Source organism: Apteryx mantelli, chromosome 1, assembly GCF_036417845.1.
Source record: "Apteryx mantelli isolate bAptMan1 chromosome 1, bAptMan1.hap1, whole genome shotgun sequence".
In the NCBI taxonomy this organism is placed as follows: Eukaryota; Metazoa; Chordata; class Aves; order Apterygiformes; family Apterygidae; genus Apteryx; species Apteryx mantelli.
The window spans coordinates 184,022,136-184,036,906 of NC_089978.1; the positions used below are offsets into that span (position 1 = coordinate 184,022,136).

Genomic DNA, 14,771 nt, shown 5'->3' on the forward strand with positions numbered 1-14,771 from the left:
AGGTGAATCATTTCAGAGGGCTGTTTTTTTTTCCAGCCAGAGGAACTTCCTTTTTGACTTTTCAGCCTTCAAAATAGAAACAAGGGAAAATGAGTTTAAGACAAACACAAACGTAACGCTTCCTTAAGCCATCACAAACAATGTGCAGGGCAGACCTGGGTCAATATAGTTCAGTTTAATGAAGTGACTGGCGTAGAAAAAAAAAAAACAAACACAATCCTACTCTTCTCAAGCAAATCTTTTAAGTAAAAATTAAACGCCGCCATTGCCGCCTGCCCCCAGGCTCACTCCGCAGCCAGCTGTAAGCGGGGGCCGCGCTCCGCGCCGCGCCGCGCCGCCCCGGGCAGCCGTTACGCCGGCGGCCGTTGGCGCGGCCCGGCGGTGCCGCTGCCCCGCAGCGCCCCCCTTCTTAGCCCTGCTCCCCGCTCAGCGGAGGCCCCGCAGCGACTCGGGGGCAAGCGGGGAACGGTGAGACCGCCGCTCCGCCCGGCCTGGCCCAGCGCTGCGCTGAGCCGCCGCCGGCGTCGCGGCACGGCTCCCACCACAGCGCCCCCTGGGCGAGGCGGCGGCGGCAGCGGCAGCTGCAGCTGCAGCGGCGGCGGCGGCGATCGATGAGCTCGGCCGATCGGCTGCGTGGCCGACTCGGCGCTGCGGAGCGCCGTTGCCTCGCCCGGAAGCGAGGCGTTGTTGCCGTTGCTCGGTGAGGAGGCGGCGGCGATGGCGGAGCAGCGCTACCCGCGGAGCTCCATCGAAGATGACTTTAACTACGGCAGCAACGTGGCCTCGGCCAGCGTCCACATCCGCATGGGTAGGGGCTGGGACGAGGCAGGGTGAGCGAGGTCCCCCCGGCCCCCTCTCCCCGACCCCCCCCAGCGCTTGCAGAGAGGCCGCTGCTGCGTTCCTTTGCTCCGCTGTCACCGGCGTGCAACATGGCAGGGCATCCCGGGTTCCCCTCTGTTTACCTCATCGCTCTTGAGTTTAGCTTAATTCAGGTTTTATGCAGCCCTTTTAACCTTCTGGGTGAAGGCTGTCTGAATGCGTTGGGAGCCTGGGCATCGTTTAATCCATCTGAAGCACAGAGGGTGAGAGGAAGATCAGTGGTCGGCAAAGGGCTGGGTTTTATCGTTTCAGAATATGAGGGGAGAGTGGGTGGGTGGGTCTTTTTGTCAGAGGGATTAAACCCATATACATTCAGACTTGATTTGCTTCATGCTGATTCATTTTGAAGCTTGAACTTTGTTATAGAAGAGGTATAAATGTTAAAACTGATGTCCATAATTAGAATAGTTTAATTACCCACGAGGCTGGAGGTTTTGCATTTCTACTGTGGATGTGAAAATGTTATCTCTTCAGCTTAAGCATTTGGGTGCTACAAGATTGTATTAGTGGCTGTGAAATATGGCTCTGCTGTTAATACATAGGTCTGAAATGTCTTAAATACAGCAGGTATCTTTTCAGCAATCCTTGCTGAAGTAATTGTCCTGTTAGTGGATGCATCTTGGTCCAAATATGGCTGTGTCCTCTGAATTTTTTGTTAGAAGTTTCTGTTAAATGGAAGACATTTCCCTATAAGAAAATACAGTCTTAGCTTGTTTGGAAAATGGGAAATATACGGGGAGGCCTTGCCACTAGCAAAACTGCTGCTGCATATAATAAAGTGGGGAGCAGGGTACCCTAGCTAGCAGGCTACTTCTGTGTTTGTTCTGTTTGCTACAACATAATAGGGTCCAGTCCCTCACGACTTATATTTAACTTTACATGCTGCATATAGCCTTGCTGAGCTTGATTCAGCTTCTCTTAATATGTGCACTTAAACATGTTTAGGTTGTGTCATTAAAGACTGAATTGATTCTTGCTGTGAGCTTATTCTTTCTTTCAGAGCATTTTGCCTAACGGACTTGCTTTCTTTCCATTCTAAACTGAGAGTATCTGTATGATATGCAGTCATGGACTGTCCTGAACCACTCTCCCACTCAAAAATTATGAAGTCTAATAACTTAATTATGGGATTTTGTAGCAGTGTGTATCTGTAGAAATCCATCCAGTACAATGAAAATTCCAGAATTATTATAAATAGTGTCTAAGATGGCCAAAAATCAATCTAATAATGTTACTATAAAGTTTTTTTTCTTTTTTTAAAAAAATATATAGCTGTTTCCCATGCAACTTCCAAGTTAATCTTTCTTCATTTAGGTTCTTTAGTTGAACCTGATAAAGTGACTGAGAAGGTGTACTTTTAGTAATTTCTTAGTGAAATTATGTATATGTAGTTTTTAAAAAAAGTCTGAAGTAAATTTCTCCCAAATTCTATTTTATTCCTTTCATCATCCTTATTGTTTAAATAATGACCCCAGGAATAAATGTAATATTTCCTGGAATACTGTATCAAAGTTTTATGAAAAGATGGCTTCTTACAACTTTTCTCTGTGTTTTTTTTTTTTTTGTAATAAATAAACAGTTTCTTATGGTACCATATCACAGAGCAAACTTGTATTTGAATTACTGTCAAAGTTTGTAAGTGTAACTCAGAATTGATCTCATTTTTATTTTCCTTATTCTAGCTTTTCTACGGAAAGTCTACAGCATTATTTCAGTTCAAGTTCTTTTGACCACAGTCACAACTGCAATTTTTCTGTACTGTACTGGAGTTCAGACATTTGTTCATGAAAGGTAGATACTAAACTGAAATGAAACTATTTATCAGTTTGTAACATGTAGTTTGTGTAGTAACTCTAGAACACTTCTGTATTCCTAATCACTTTTATGTACTGTGTTTTGATTCTGTAATAGAAATTTTGGAAACTGATTAGGACATAACTTTTCTTCTCTGACAATCTTGTTTTTTCTGTAGATACCAGAATTTATTTTAATTTTTTAATTAGCAATTAGTGACTTTAGTGATTAATATTTATGCTATGAAAACCCATACATCTGTTGCAGTACATCTCAGTTAGTGACATTTCTTATTTTATGGTCTTCTTAAATATCTGCTCTTAGATTCTGTTTGGAATACTGTTGCTTTTAGCACTTGTTCCAAACCGCCAAATCATTTCTTCCGCCCACTCCCCTTTTTTCTTTCTCTTTTCTTTTCCCATAAAACTAGTCTTCTAAATTTCCTGTGGATTTATTTCTTGCCTCTAAAATTGCCATGAGGGGGGGAGGGGAGAAACCAAAACCAAGTCTCCAAAACAATAAACTGTGTTGCAAAGACTAGGGGAAAAGGGAGAGCGTTGAGTGCAATTTCTGTTTTCCTTTCACTTTCCCCAGTGCATGTGCAGACTTTGCTTTTACTTTCACTTACTTCATAGCTCTAATAAAGGAGCATCAAATGTTATATGAAAGTTTCTGTGTAAGTGTATACAATAGAGTTTGTAAAACTACAGTTTATACTTAAATCTGAACACTGAAGATCCTCTTGCTCACTTGGAACTTCTGTGCTTTGTCTTTGGTTTTGGTCTAGTTTTTTCTTCAAGGGCTGCTTGTGTGATTTAATTATAGCAGCAGTTACTGGTCAGTACTGATTTTCTTTAGTGATATTAGTGCACATACTTGTTGCATTTGGGTGCTTATAAGCAACAGTTCCCTGAATGTGGAGTTTTAAAATAGGCAAAATATATATTTTAAAACTTATGTTTGGTGCAGATATATTTTCCTCTTCACAGAGGCTCATCTCCAGGTAATGGGTTCTTGAACAATTTGTAACTTCAGTATGAAAAAATTATCTTTACCTGTAGCTGTACTGTTTTTACCTGAGTATCTAAGATAGTGTGTTCTAGGGTGGTTTTACTGTAAAACCTGCTTTATATTTACTTTGGATTTATAAAGCAGTATCTTTATCCAGATGCTCATTTAAGAACTTGGTTTGATATAATATTTTCCTTAGTGTTCCAGATATTTTAATTTAATTTTGATGATTTTTATTGTATGAAACTTTACAGGCCTGCCTTGCTTTTGATATCTGCATTTGGATCTTTGGCTATAATCTTAGCATTGACACTCTACAGACACCAACATCCTGTTAATTTATACCTCCTTTTTGGATTTGTAAGTATCTATATAAATTCATTTTTTAATAGTCCTTAGAATATCTTTCACTTTGATCAACTCTTTGAATCAAACTAGTGGTGGCTAATTTGTTTTTCTTGTATTTCTTGCATGACCTCCTGCATACTTACAAAAATTTAAATTATCGTTTGGATGTTCTGTCCACAGGTTGTTCCTGGATAGCCTCTAGCTCATCTTTCTAGGAAGAATATTAGAGCTTGAATATTAGATTCAGCGAGTGTTTGTTTGTTTTTTTACATATTTTGCTGCTCCCATTGGCTTAGACAAGATATGGGTTGAAAGCTTTGTTGGTGACCTCTTGATTCATGCCATAAATATTTCCGCCATAAATACTTTCCTATGTTTTCTTGTAATGAAACTTAATTTGAAACTGCTTTTTAGGAAAAACTCATGGCCCATACTAGCCTTGGGCCCAATACATGTCAATAATACATTTGATTTACAGCTCTGTTTCAAAAGAAGGGTGGATGGGAGAGTTGATGCAGGTACTTAGCTGTCTAGTAAAAGTTTAAGAATGTTGGATGACAGTATTTCAAATACTGAAAAGTATATAGAAAGCTGAAAATAGTTCATTTCTAATAACAGCAGCTCTGAGAAAATTTTATAGCCCCTTGAATTGTTTGTAAGTGCGATAAGCACATTACTTAATGCTGTGTGCTGAGTAGAAGACCAAAATGACAGTCTTCTATAGGGGATGTTTCTTATTCATTTTTGGTTTATGTCCTATTCTTTTGTATATCACAACAACTTCCAGCATAGTAAGACAGTGGTTGCCATTATCTTGTTGAAAATTTAGCCCTCTTGTTAAATTTTTGTATGTAATAACATGTTTATGTAATGCATACTGGGATTGTGTAGCAGAATAGGACTTGTTGTACATGAAGTCCTTATGTGCAGTTTCTTTTTTTTAATGCTTTCAATTTTTTGTTTCTACTTTTGTAGACCCTTTTGGAAGCACTGACAGTTGCTATTACAGGTAAATGATTGTCATCCTTCTATTGTCTGATTTCTTACAGAAATTGGAAAAGGAATTCAATATGTTGTACTTATTGCCACCTGAGATTCCCAGATGTGACTAAAGTGATAATAAATCCCCAGTTTGAAAGTTTTAATGACAATGGTGTGAGTTTAGCAAACACCTGGAAATCAAGGAAGGAAGCTGGATTTTGAACCCCCTTTAACTATTAGATGCAAATAGTAATTTCTGTAATTCCACTGTACCACAAGTGACTGGAGTGACAATAATAGGAGAAAAGATTCTGGGTTTTTTTGCAATACAGCAATGTGTTTAATATCCTTTCTTTTCCCCTCACTTTCTTTGTGCTACGGCTAAATAGCTTTATGCTTTTTCTATAATGATACCATGTCAATATTAGGATTCTGAACATATGTGATAACAAGATTATTAGTTGCTGAGTCAGGAGGGTAATGGTAGTCTTTCTGGCCTTCTCTGGCTTCATTCTGTTTCACTTCCATCTCCTGCCTTTTTCCAGATTTGAATAGCTTCAGCGATCCAGAACTGAAACTATGCAAACCTGAAGTGAGCTGTGCTGTCCTTTTCTTTCAGTACAGCTAGTAGTGCCCTTTCTTATAAGGCACTTCCCACTAACATGCTGCAGTGGAGCAGAGCTGATCTGCAAGTGAAACGTCTTCATCTCCCCCCTCTTCTTCCCCCAAGAGAACTGCATTGAGTTGGAGAGTTTTGTAGCCTCTGTTGGGCAGCAATGGCGCAAGGGCCAGCAGGGTGGGGGGAGAGGGAAGAAGTCCTGGCATCGCCTTGCACTTTAGCTTCCAGCATAAGATGAAACCTCTTCATTGTGGTTTCTGGCCTCCTGCAAAAAAGAGTCATTTGGGGAAAGGGAAGATTAAGGAGGCAGGAAGGGGGGAAAAAAAGGCTCCACCTACTTATCTTTTCCCTTCCTACCCTCCTAGTCAAAATTCTTCTGAGCTTTTTCAGAGGATTGCTTGTGTTGGGGTTTTTGTCTTGTATCAGTATCACGAAAAATTCAAAAAAATTTTTTTTACTTACAATCTCACATGTCAATTATTAAAATGCTGTTTTTATTATGAGTACAGATCTGTTATCTCCTTTTAAGAGAGCTACACCATAAATGTCAAACTTAGCTAGGGCAAGGGCCAGTGCATCCTATGCATTGATCTTGAAGTGCAAAGACAAGTTCAGGGATAATCTTACTTCTTTCTTCATAATTAAGATTGTTTTCCTATCTGTTAAGTCTAAACTTCCATTTCATTAAAAGATAGCAAGTACATAGCATATTTTATTTAAACGACAATTTACTTTTTTGTTTATAGTGAGTTTCTATGACGTATCCATCGTCTTCCAAGCCTTTATTCTTACTACTGCTGTATTCCTTGGACTGACTGCATATACCTTGCAATCAAAGAGAGACTTCAGCAAATTTGGAGCAGGGTATGATGTTTGTTTTGTTTTGTTTTGTTTTAGCAAGTCCGTAGATATAAGAATGAGTGCAGGTCAATAGAAACTACTCTGCTTCATGTGAATGTTGGGGGTGTTATTTATCTTAACTTACTATTTTTATGCAGTGCTGCTCTCTTGATAAGAAATTCTTTTTAGCATAGCACTCCTTAGTGTGATTGTGATTCTTAAAACTGTAGTACTGCTCTAAAGGACTAGATTATCTGGATTTGTCGCCAAGACATAAGGGAGTTAATTCAAATATAAAGTAAATTTCAGCCATCAATTCTGATTGCTCTCTGCAACAGAGTTTTATTGCTGAAACCAATGAACAGTTGACATCTAAGATTTATGGACATTTACTTAAACCACTTCACAATATATTTGTTAATAGGAAGGGAAGAGGTTTTAAGCAAAGTTAATATTGTTGCTCACAGTTTTGTGTTGTTTTTTTCCAGGCTCTTCGCTTGTTTGTGGATTTTAATCAGCTCAGGGTTCTTAAGGGTAAGATACCTTGCGTTCAAGATTAAAAAATATTCTTCAACTTAAATTTTTTACTAACTTATACTATAACAAAAAAAGTTTTGGACAGTTCAATATATTTTCACGAAAAGTATTCCTAGCCAGGTTCATTACTGTCAGATTATGCTATGATCTTCTAACTATTCATTTCAAATTCAAATTTCTTGGATGCTGTTCTTCCTAATATAAAAGTGGTGTTTCAGTGATTGGCAAAGTTTTGTCACTTAACTGTGAGAATGGGGAAGATAGCTGTTTTTAATTGGATAATAGTCTTCTGTTCTGGAGACCAGAACTTGCTCTCTCTTGCAAGGATATACTTTACCCAATTAAAGAGACTGTATAACTGGGGGCTAGATGAAATAAGAACATTGAAATGGCATTGTAATGTTACATCTGTATGTATATAACAGTAAAAAGATGGTATGTTTTACCCATCTTGTACTGATACAAGACCTGTGTTTTACATCTGGCATATCTTTTTGCAGAGATTTTTATATTAAAAAGAAAATGAAATTTACAAATGTCTTTTTTCATTTTTCATTTGCCTCCAGCTGTTTTTTTATAGTGAGACAATGGAGTTGGTGTTTGCTGCTGCTGGAGCGCTTCTGTTCTGTGGATTTATTATTTATGACACTCATTTGCTGATGCACAAATTATCCCCTGAAGAGTACCTACTGGCTGCAATCAATCTTTACCTGGACATCATCAATCTGTTCTTACACCTGCTGCGTTTACTAGAGGCATTTAATAAAAAATAATCAAAAGTGGTATGGTTTGAATATAGCATATATAAAGTTAAGTACCTAAATAGTGTTGGTTTGGGTGATCTACAAACTGTATAGTTTTACCTTCTAGATACTGCATCTTTATTACTTTTTCATTCCATCAATATTGATCCCTCCCTAGAAATAAAAGGCTTTTCGTGTAGCTGAAAATTCTTCTCCAGAATATCTATGTTAGTTAACAAACTGTAGCCATTTCAGTCACTTTAATTACTTAACTTAATTTGCACTTTACATAATTCATGATCCAAACATTTGCCAGCTTCTGGTTGCTCTAGAATAAGCTATCAGAAAGCCTCTGTCTGCTATTCAGTAGCTGCTGGAAATGGTTCCCTTGGGGTTATGTGTGTATAGCATAAAGGTACCCTCAGTTTATCCTTGTGCAATGGTTTACTAAGCTAAACATTTCTCTTGGTTTTTTGTTTGGTAAAATGGAAAACCCTCTCTAAAAGAGAGGTTCTGTTCCTGTTCTGGGCTATCAGATTATTATGTAAGCAGGGAGAGTATTAAAACACTTCAAGGGAATGTTCTTCATTTATTAAGAGTAATTTATTGTCTATCTTTCAGGATTCTGAAAAATCATTTAAAGATGGAATCTGGCATCTTACCAACTTGCATATATTAAGATTAATTATCTGCCAATAAGAATTGGAAAACCTTTAGTCTTTTTTTGCAGCTCTGTGGAGGGGAGAACTTCAGGGGGCTGAGAATGAAAAATGGCAGGCAAGCACTTGCTAACTGGGCAGAAGCACCATGACGGTGGCTGCTTTCCAGGCTGTTGAAATTCTGAAATGGCGGGCAGGGTAAAAAATTTTCAAATGATTTTTTGCTTAATATTTAGTGTTGAAGTCTGAAGTATTATTTGCCTTTCACCTGTCACACCAGTGACAAAGAGGCAAAGTGATATGTATTTCTAGCGTTAAAAAAACGGGATGCTTCATAGCTGCATGTACTTTCCATGCTGGAGTTTTTACTGGGGGATGCTGACAAAGGAAGTCTGCAAGCTGCTTGTTTTGAGCCAGTGTGATGATTTCTCTTTTCTGTCTTAAGGTTTCGTTGAGAAATGTGTGGAAGTAGCCAAAAATAAAGCTTCACTTTTTCCTTGGGAGGGGATGTGTTCATTTCCTCGTCCATCCCCGCAGCCCGGCAAAGGCAGAGCGGCGCTGTGCTCGCCGCCCGCCGGGGCGGAAATACGGCAGCGGGGCGTGCCCCTGAAACCCAGGAGTGCTGACGCGCTAGGAGATTTACGGTAGAGCCTGCCGCACCTTGGGGTGGGGGTGAAGCTGTGTGGAGGCAAGGCTTCCCCCTCACGTGATTCCCCTGACGTCGCGCGTGCGCCAGCCCACGCGTGCGCAGACAGCGACGGCGCCTGGCGTGCGGGTGGGCGGCGGGCCTCGTGCGCGGCTGGGGTGGGGGTTGGGGGGGCGCCGCCCGCGCGCGCTCGCGTCCCGCCCGCGGGGCCCTGGGGGGGGGGGGGTCAGGAAGGGGGAGGGGCGGAAACGGCGCTCCGCGGCCCCTGCCGCCCCGCGCGGAGCTAACGGCTCCTGCGGGGGGCTCCCCGCGGCGGCCGGCCCCTTCGCCCTCACCCTTTCCCCGCCCTCACCTCAGGACATGGCGAAGAGCCTGAGAAGCAAGTGGAAGAGGAAGATGCGGGCGGAGAAGAGGAAGAAGAACGCGCCCAAGGAGCTAGAGAGGCTGAAAAGCATCCTGCGCACCAACGCGGACGTGGTCATGGAGGAGGTCAAGGAGGTGGCGACCGTCCTCCCCCCGCGGAAAGTCCTCGAGCAGGGGGGTGAGTTGGGCTGTCGCTTGGCGGCGCTGAAGTTACGGGGCCTCGCAGAGAAACCAGAGCAGGCCCGGGGGGTGCTGCGGTGTCCGGGCCGGGTGTCAAGCGCGCCGTTGATTGCTTAAGACCTGCCTTTTTATGTGCCAAGGACGTCTTTATCCCCCCTTTTCCTAGTTTGTTTTGCACTGCCTCCGTTTTTCCTGTGCTGCCCTCCCAGTGCAGGGACATCTTGCAGTGTAATTTATTATTATTCCTCTGATTTTCACTCTCGTGACTAAAGTTCTGCTTATTGAAGGTTCAGAACAATGATTTGAAAAGCAAAACTTTTATCTTTTAAAGCCAAGATATGCTATTAAATTGTTGAATCTGGCCATCTAGCAACTTAACTTGGGTATTGTATCCAGTTTCTTGTGGACTGAACTTGTTAACATTTGATTTAAAGCATGTAGTCTCTTCTGGATTGATATTTCTTTGTCAGGACATCTGATGAATGAAAATTCATCACTTTCCTGAGCAGTTTGTTCCAGTCACATCAGCATCTTTGCTATTAAGCTAGAACTAGGACACAATTTCCTTTCGAGTCTAAAGGGGAAAGCAAAGATTTAAAAGTTGGCCTAAAGCTAAGATCACTTTGTAGAGATTTTATGAAAGATGGAGTGATTCTTCCTTTTTAAATGTAATATCTTCTTGTCAGGGCAGCACAGACCCTGTTTTTTGCTTGCTGATTAAGGCTGCATTGCACATGGTATTGGAGTGGATGGCTTTATCCATTGATGGATAATGCCATATTTTTCTCTGTTCCTTGTATAGGATGTTGTCTATAAAAAAGTGATCCAGGTTAAGTGGAAGCAAAGGTTTTAAATTGCTGTGTATCAGACAGGAATCAGAAAAGACTCCTTCCCTTGATGAAACTGCAGTCCAAACTAAATCAGTTCTATTCTCTTCTTCTTCCACTTAGGCCACTTAAGCTGTTGTGATGTTGCGGATGTAAGCTTTTTATGTGGGATGTAGAGGTCTGTTGAGATACTGTAGTTGAATTGTCTCAGCAAGGATTTGAAATAATGCTAGTAATCTCTATCTGTCTTGCAGCCAGTTTTATCAGGGGTTCAGGAATTGGGAAAGATAGGGCAATGTTGTGAGGTTGAATAGAAGAGCCTGTAAATTGTACTGGATGTGGAAATAGAAGACTGTGGTTCTGGTTTGTCTTGTAAACCAGATGTAAAAGTTGTTTACAGGGTTGTTTCAAATGGAGTTCCAAAATGTTTTGCAACGTTATCAGCTTTTTGTTACTGATGCTGAAGCTGGAAGAAATACCATCATCTTTAAACCCAGTTTCTGAAGCAAATGCCTTTCTATTTCTTATTCCTGCACCCCCTTCCATGTCTGCTGGTAACTTTTGTATGCAGTGGCCAATTTCACCCAGCCTTTGCAGAGGGTTAGCAGCCTCAAAAATACTACACTCCTACATTTTATAAAGAGTGGTGTCCTCTTTGAGAGGTATCCTTTTTTTCTGGACAAAAGGAAATTTACGTTGTTGCAAAATGTTATGAAGGACCAAAGTATAGGAAAAGCCTCGTCCAGATAGATGTTCGATAGGTGAATATTTTGCCAGCCTAATAAAGTATATAGGTGCATTAGGGATAATTTCCTGTGCTACTTTAGGGTATTTTTGACAAAATAATTTTTTTCCGTTTAGGTTATTAGAAAAAAATGTTGGAAGATCTGGCTGGCCTTCAGTCAAAAACAATTTTGTAGCTGTTTTTAAAACTTTGTAGACATGCAGATATCTTTCAAGATAATTGTATCTGAATCCATTGCTAGTACCTGCTTCTATAGCTTTTTTTGTCCCTTTCTCTTTCTTTCATCCCTTTGATAGGTTTTCTTTATGTCCTTGGATCTCCTTTTTGTTCAGTAGATTTTTTCATGCTCCTGATTTCTACAGCACCCTTGGGATTGCAAGTATGGTGAAAAAGTTGCACTGTGTAAACACTGATACTCTTTGTTCAGGAATATTTCTTTTAGTTAATGTTGCAGCTGACATGTATTGCGGATATACTTTTTTGCAGTCAAAAGCCAATTCCCCTAACAGTTTAACTGTGCTCATACGATAGGACAGGAATCCAGAGAAGAAACTTAGGTAGAGGCATTTAGGGTGGTATGTGTGGTTTTTTTGGGTTGATGGTGGGTTTTTTTTTATATCTGTTTTATATTTAGGAGTAGGCTGACTTTGTCAGAAATCCTTGACCAACACCCTAACTGTATGTAAAGTTATGAATTAATTGATCAAAGGCGAAGGGATCTCAAACAAACCAATATTTATACAACCTGGTTCATTACTATGGACTGTTTTTTTGTTGATTGTTGCTTTGTTTGGGAAGCCTCAATTTGGAAGAGAGAGAGAGAGCGCGAGCGCGCTTATTTCATGTTTTACATTCAACAGATTTTTGCATGGTGTAACTCATGCTGATGCTTGTTATTCACACTGCTTGGTACCATGGATTCTTTCTTTTAGCTGCTCTTACTAGAGAAAGAAGTGTGATAGTTTAGCTCTGAACTGCCAACTAATTGCACTTTATATGAGCAGTAGCAGTTCTCAGTGCTTGTTTCTGCATTCTCCACATCTACCCAAACTTCCCTCCCCTTTCTGGGTTAGCCCTGCTCCCAACATCTGGCACTTTGGTCTGGGGCAGGCCATCTCTCCTTCTATGACATTTGGAAAACAGCACTATTAAGAAGGCCTCATGTTGTGTTTCTCTGATGTCTCAGGAGGTCTCTGGAACTGGGACTCTTCTGCTGTCTATCCCTTGCCAGATTGGCCTTTGGTTGTGCCAGCTGGCAATAGGCCCCTGTGCTGATTCTCTGCTGACTAAAAGTATTCATATTTCAGTGTTAGGGCTCCCTAAGCACTTCTCTGGGGTGCAGATTCCTCTAGACTGCCTGCATGCTCCACGTTATACTGACACGCTTCCTCTATTGAAACAGTATGTTGGCTGCATGTTGTTACCCTGACAAACTTTGTCTCCCAACATCAGACAGGCATAACAGAAAGTCTTGTTTTTTTCCTCTCTGTAAAAGTTCATGATGGAGCTTTTGGGGTTGCACATGGAAGGTTTGGAAACAGGTTTGAAATGAAATAGTAGAGTACAGTTCAACTCTATGCTTATGAACAAGGTTTTCCCCTTGTAGCCTTGTTTCACTGAAAGATACTGTTCATGTGGTGTTAGCAAGCTGGGGACAGCATTCTCAGGAGTCACCATATCACATGCGGTCTTCCTGATCCTAGAGATTAACCCTTTCTTTCTACCTCTAGTTAAGCTTGACTTTGTGCTTGCTTATTTGAGATAAATGTAGCATCACTGGCTCATGCTTTATACTGTCATTGTATTTCAGCTTTTCTCTCTATTCTTCCCCTTACCTGTCTTCATCTCCCACTCAAATTAATTTAGGTTTTTCAGAACTTCCTTGGATCTTAAACATTACATCATAAAAAGTGTTTAATTGTACATATGTTTCAGTAAGCTTATGGCTTCCTGTATGGCTGCAGCTTTTGATGGAGACCACACACAGTGTTTTTAGACACACAGTATTGGAACAGATGGCAGACTGAAGAATAAGGTGCTTTGCCCACACATGGGCCTTTAGGGGAAATTCTTCATATTTACTATCAGCTGTTGAAGTTCCTGGTTGCAGTTGTATTATTTTGGAAAGCACTTTTGATGTATAAAGCCTTCAGCTCTTTCTGTACAAATAGTGTTGTGTGTAGAGATATTTTTATCATGCTTGTGAATCTAGTAATAAATTAGCTTCTATGAAGCTGATTCATGTATTTTACTGACTATAAATACCTTTCTTTTTCAGATGACTGCAGAATGGACACAGATAATAAAAGAAACAAAAAAACTCTTCTAGACCAGCATGGACAGTACCCAATATGGATGAATTCCAGGCAGAAAAAGAAGCTCAAGGCACAGCGTGTTAAAGGGAAAAAAAAGTCAAAGTTGGCCAAAGGCTTAGCCTGGTAGACTCGGGGAATTTTGTAAAATGGTGAATATTTTAATTACAAAATAAAGATCCCAAATAAGTACATGATTTTGGGGGGGCTTGGTCACCAAGTATAATTCATCACTGTGTTGCCTGAACTTTTGAAGAGACTATTAGGCCAGCAAATGATGAAAGCAATATCAACTTGTTATCTGCCTAATTCAAAAAAAAAAGAAAAAAAAAGAAAAAAGCTGAGTGCCTTTGAATAGACTAAGTATTTGTGGTTATCCGCTTTCCTGAGGGGGGAGGGTCTTCATCTTTTATAACGTGGAAACTAAAAATGCTGAGGAAATCATAAAAATAATGAGGCTGTAAATGGTCTTTGTACTGTAGTCTTTGTTAATGTAACTTTTACTAGTTTTACCACAGGGTTCTGTAAACTGGCTGCATCCCTTAGTCTTCTGTAAAATTACTTTTGTTGTGCTGATCTATGTTGCTTTTAATGTCTGGTTGATGTTACAAAAACAGACTCTTATTAACTTAAAAGAGATCATACACCGAAATCAAAACCAAGGCTTCATGAAATTTTCTTTCTGTAAAACTAAAGGCGAAGTATCAGAAGTGTCAGTACAATTTTTTTTTTTTTTTTAATTCTCAGAGAAGGTTGTTTAAACAAAGATGTTTTTGCTACTATTTACAACTGAAATATCATAGGAACTAAACAGTTGAAAGTAAAAACTGGTCTGATCTTTTGTTATCCATCTGAGAGAATGCAAGTGCACAGATTGTAAAAGGTAAATTTTGTTTAAAACCTTTTCCAAACTTCAGTAAAGTAAATGAGAATTTATTTTTCCATGTGCGTTTTCAGTAGCCTTATATTCCTCTTAAACTGGTCCTCATCTATCATGTTTTACAATGTGGGCATGGGATAAAATATTGCATGATTGCATTACAGATGCCATTTATATGTGATTAGCTACAGTTGGTAGCTAATATTACTTGGCAGTAACATGTGATGACAGATCCAAGAATTAGTTACCGTGAAAGCCAGTGTTTTTGAAATGTCTCTCATTTCAAGGATGGAAATAATTACAGCATCAGTCCTGTAGTGTGTTGCCTGTTGAAGGTCCCTTAATCGATACAGAGCATTACCTATGTACAACTTTGTCCAAGAATGGGATCTACCTTCTGTAATTGC

At 40.1% G+C, this 14,771-nt stretch overlaps 2 protein-coding genes across 3 annotated transcripts; both read left to right on the forward strand.

The window, feature by feature from the left end:
* The first annotated feature begins 432 nt into the window (after window positions 1–432).
* TMBIM4 (transmembrane BAX inhibitor motif containing 4) lies at window positions 433–8,912 on the forward strand. Of its 2 annotated transcripts, none has more exons than XM_067313914.1 (7): window positions 433–830; window positions 2,562–2,670; window positions 3,939–4,044; window positions 5,008–5,041; window positions 6,379–6,496; window positions 6,961–7,006; window positions 7,576–8,912. In XM_067313914.1, the coding sequence occupies exons 1-7, from the start codon at window positions 755–757 to the stop codon at window positions 7,780–7,782; spliced, it is 696 nt and encodes a 231-aa protein (XP_067170015.1). In that variant the 5' UTR covers window positions 433–754; the 3' UTR covers window positions 7,783–8,912. The 2 variants fall into 2 exon arrangements, with proteins under 2 accessions (XP_067170015.1, XP_067170014.1); XM_067313913.1 differs by having other exon boundaries at window positions 437–808.
* A 505-nt stretch (window positions 8,913–9,417) lies between these two features.
* Window positions 9,418–14,426, forward strand: LLPH (LLP homolog, long-term synaptic facilitation factor). The gene is made up of 2 exons (XM_013947822.2): window positions 9,418–9,598; window positions 13,451–14,426. The coding sequence occupies exons 1-2, from the start codon at window positions 9,418–9,420 to the stop codon at window positions 13,612–13,614; spliced, it is 345 nt and encodes a 114-aa protein (XP_013803276.1). The 3' UTR covers window positions 13,615–14,426.
* The last annotated feature ends 345 nt before the right edge of the window (window positions 14,427–14,771 follow it).

Bases quoted from the DNA above. Each gene is read 5' to 3' on its own strand.
- TMBIM4 (XM_067313913.1), top strand. From the start codon at position 718: ATGGCGGAGCAGCGCTACCCGCGGAGCTCCATCGAAGATGACTTTAAC. The intron at 5,042-6,378 runs GTAAATGATTGT...TTTTGTTTATAG, and splicing joins ACTGACAGTTGCTATTACAG to TGAGTTTCTATGACGTATCC. The intron at 6,497-6,960 runs GTATGATGTTTG...GTTTTTTTCCAG, and splicing joins TTCAGCAAATTTGGAGCAGG to GCTCTTCGCTTGTTTGTGGA.
- LLPH (XM_013947822.2), top strand. From the start codon at position 9,418: ATGGCGAAGAGCCTGAGAAGCAAGTGGAAGAGGAAGATGCGGGCGGAG. The intron at 9,599-13,450 runs GTGAGTTGGGCT...TTTCTTTTTCAG, and splicing joins GAAAGTCCTCGAGCAGGGGG to ATGACTGCAGAATGGACACA.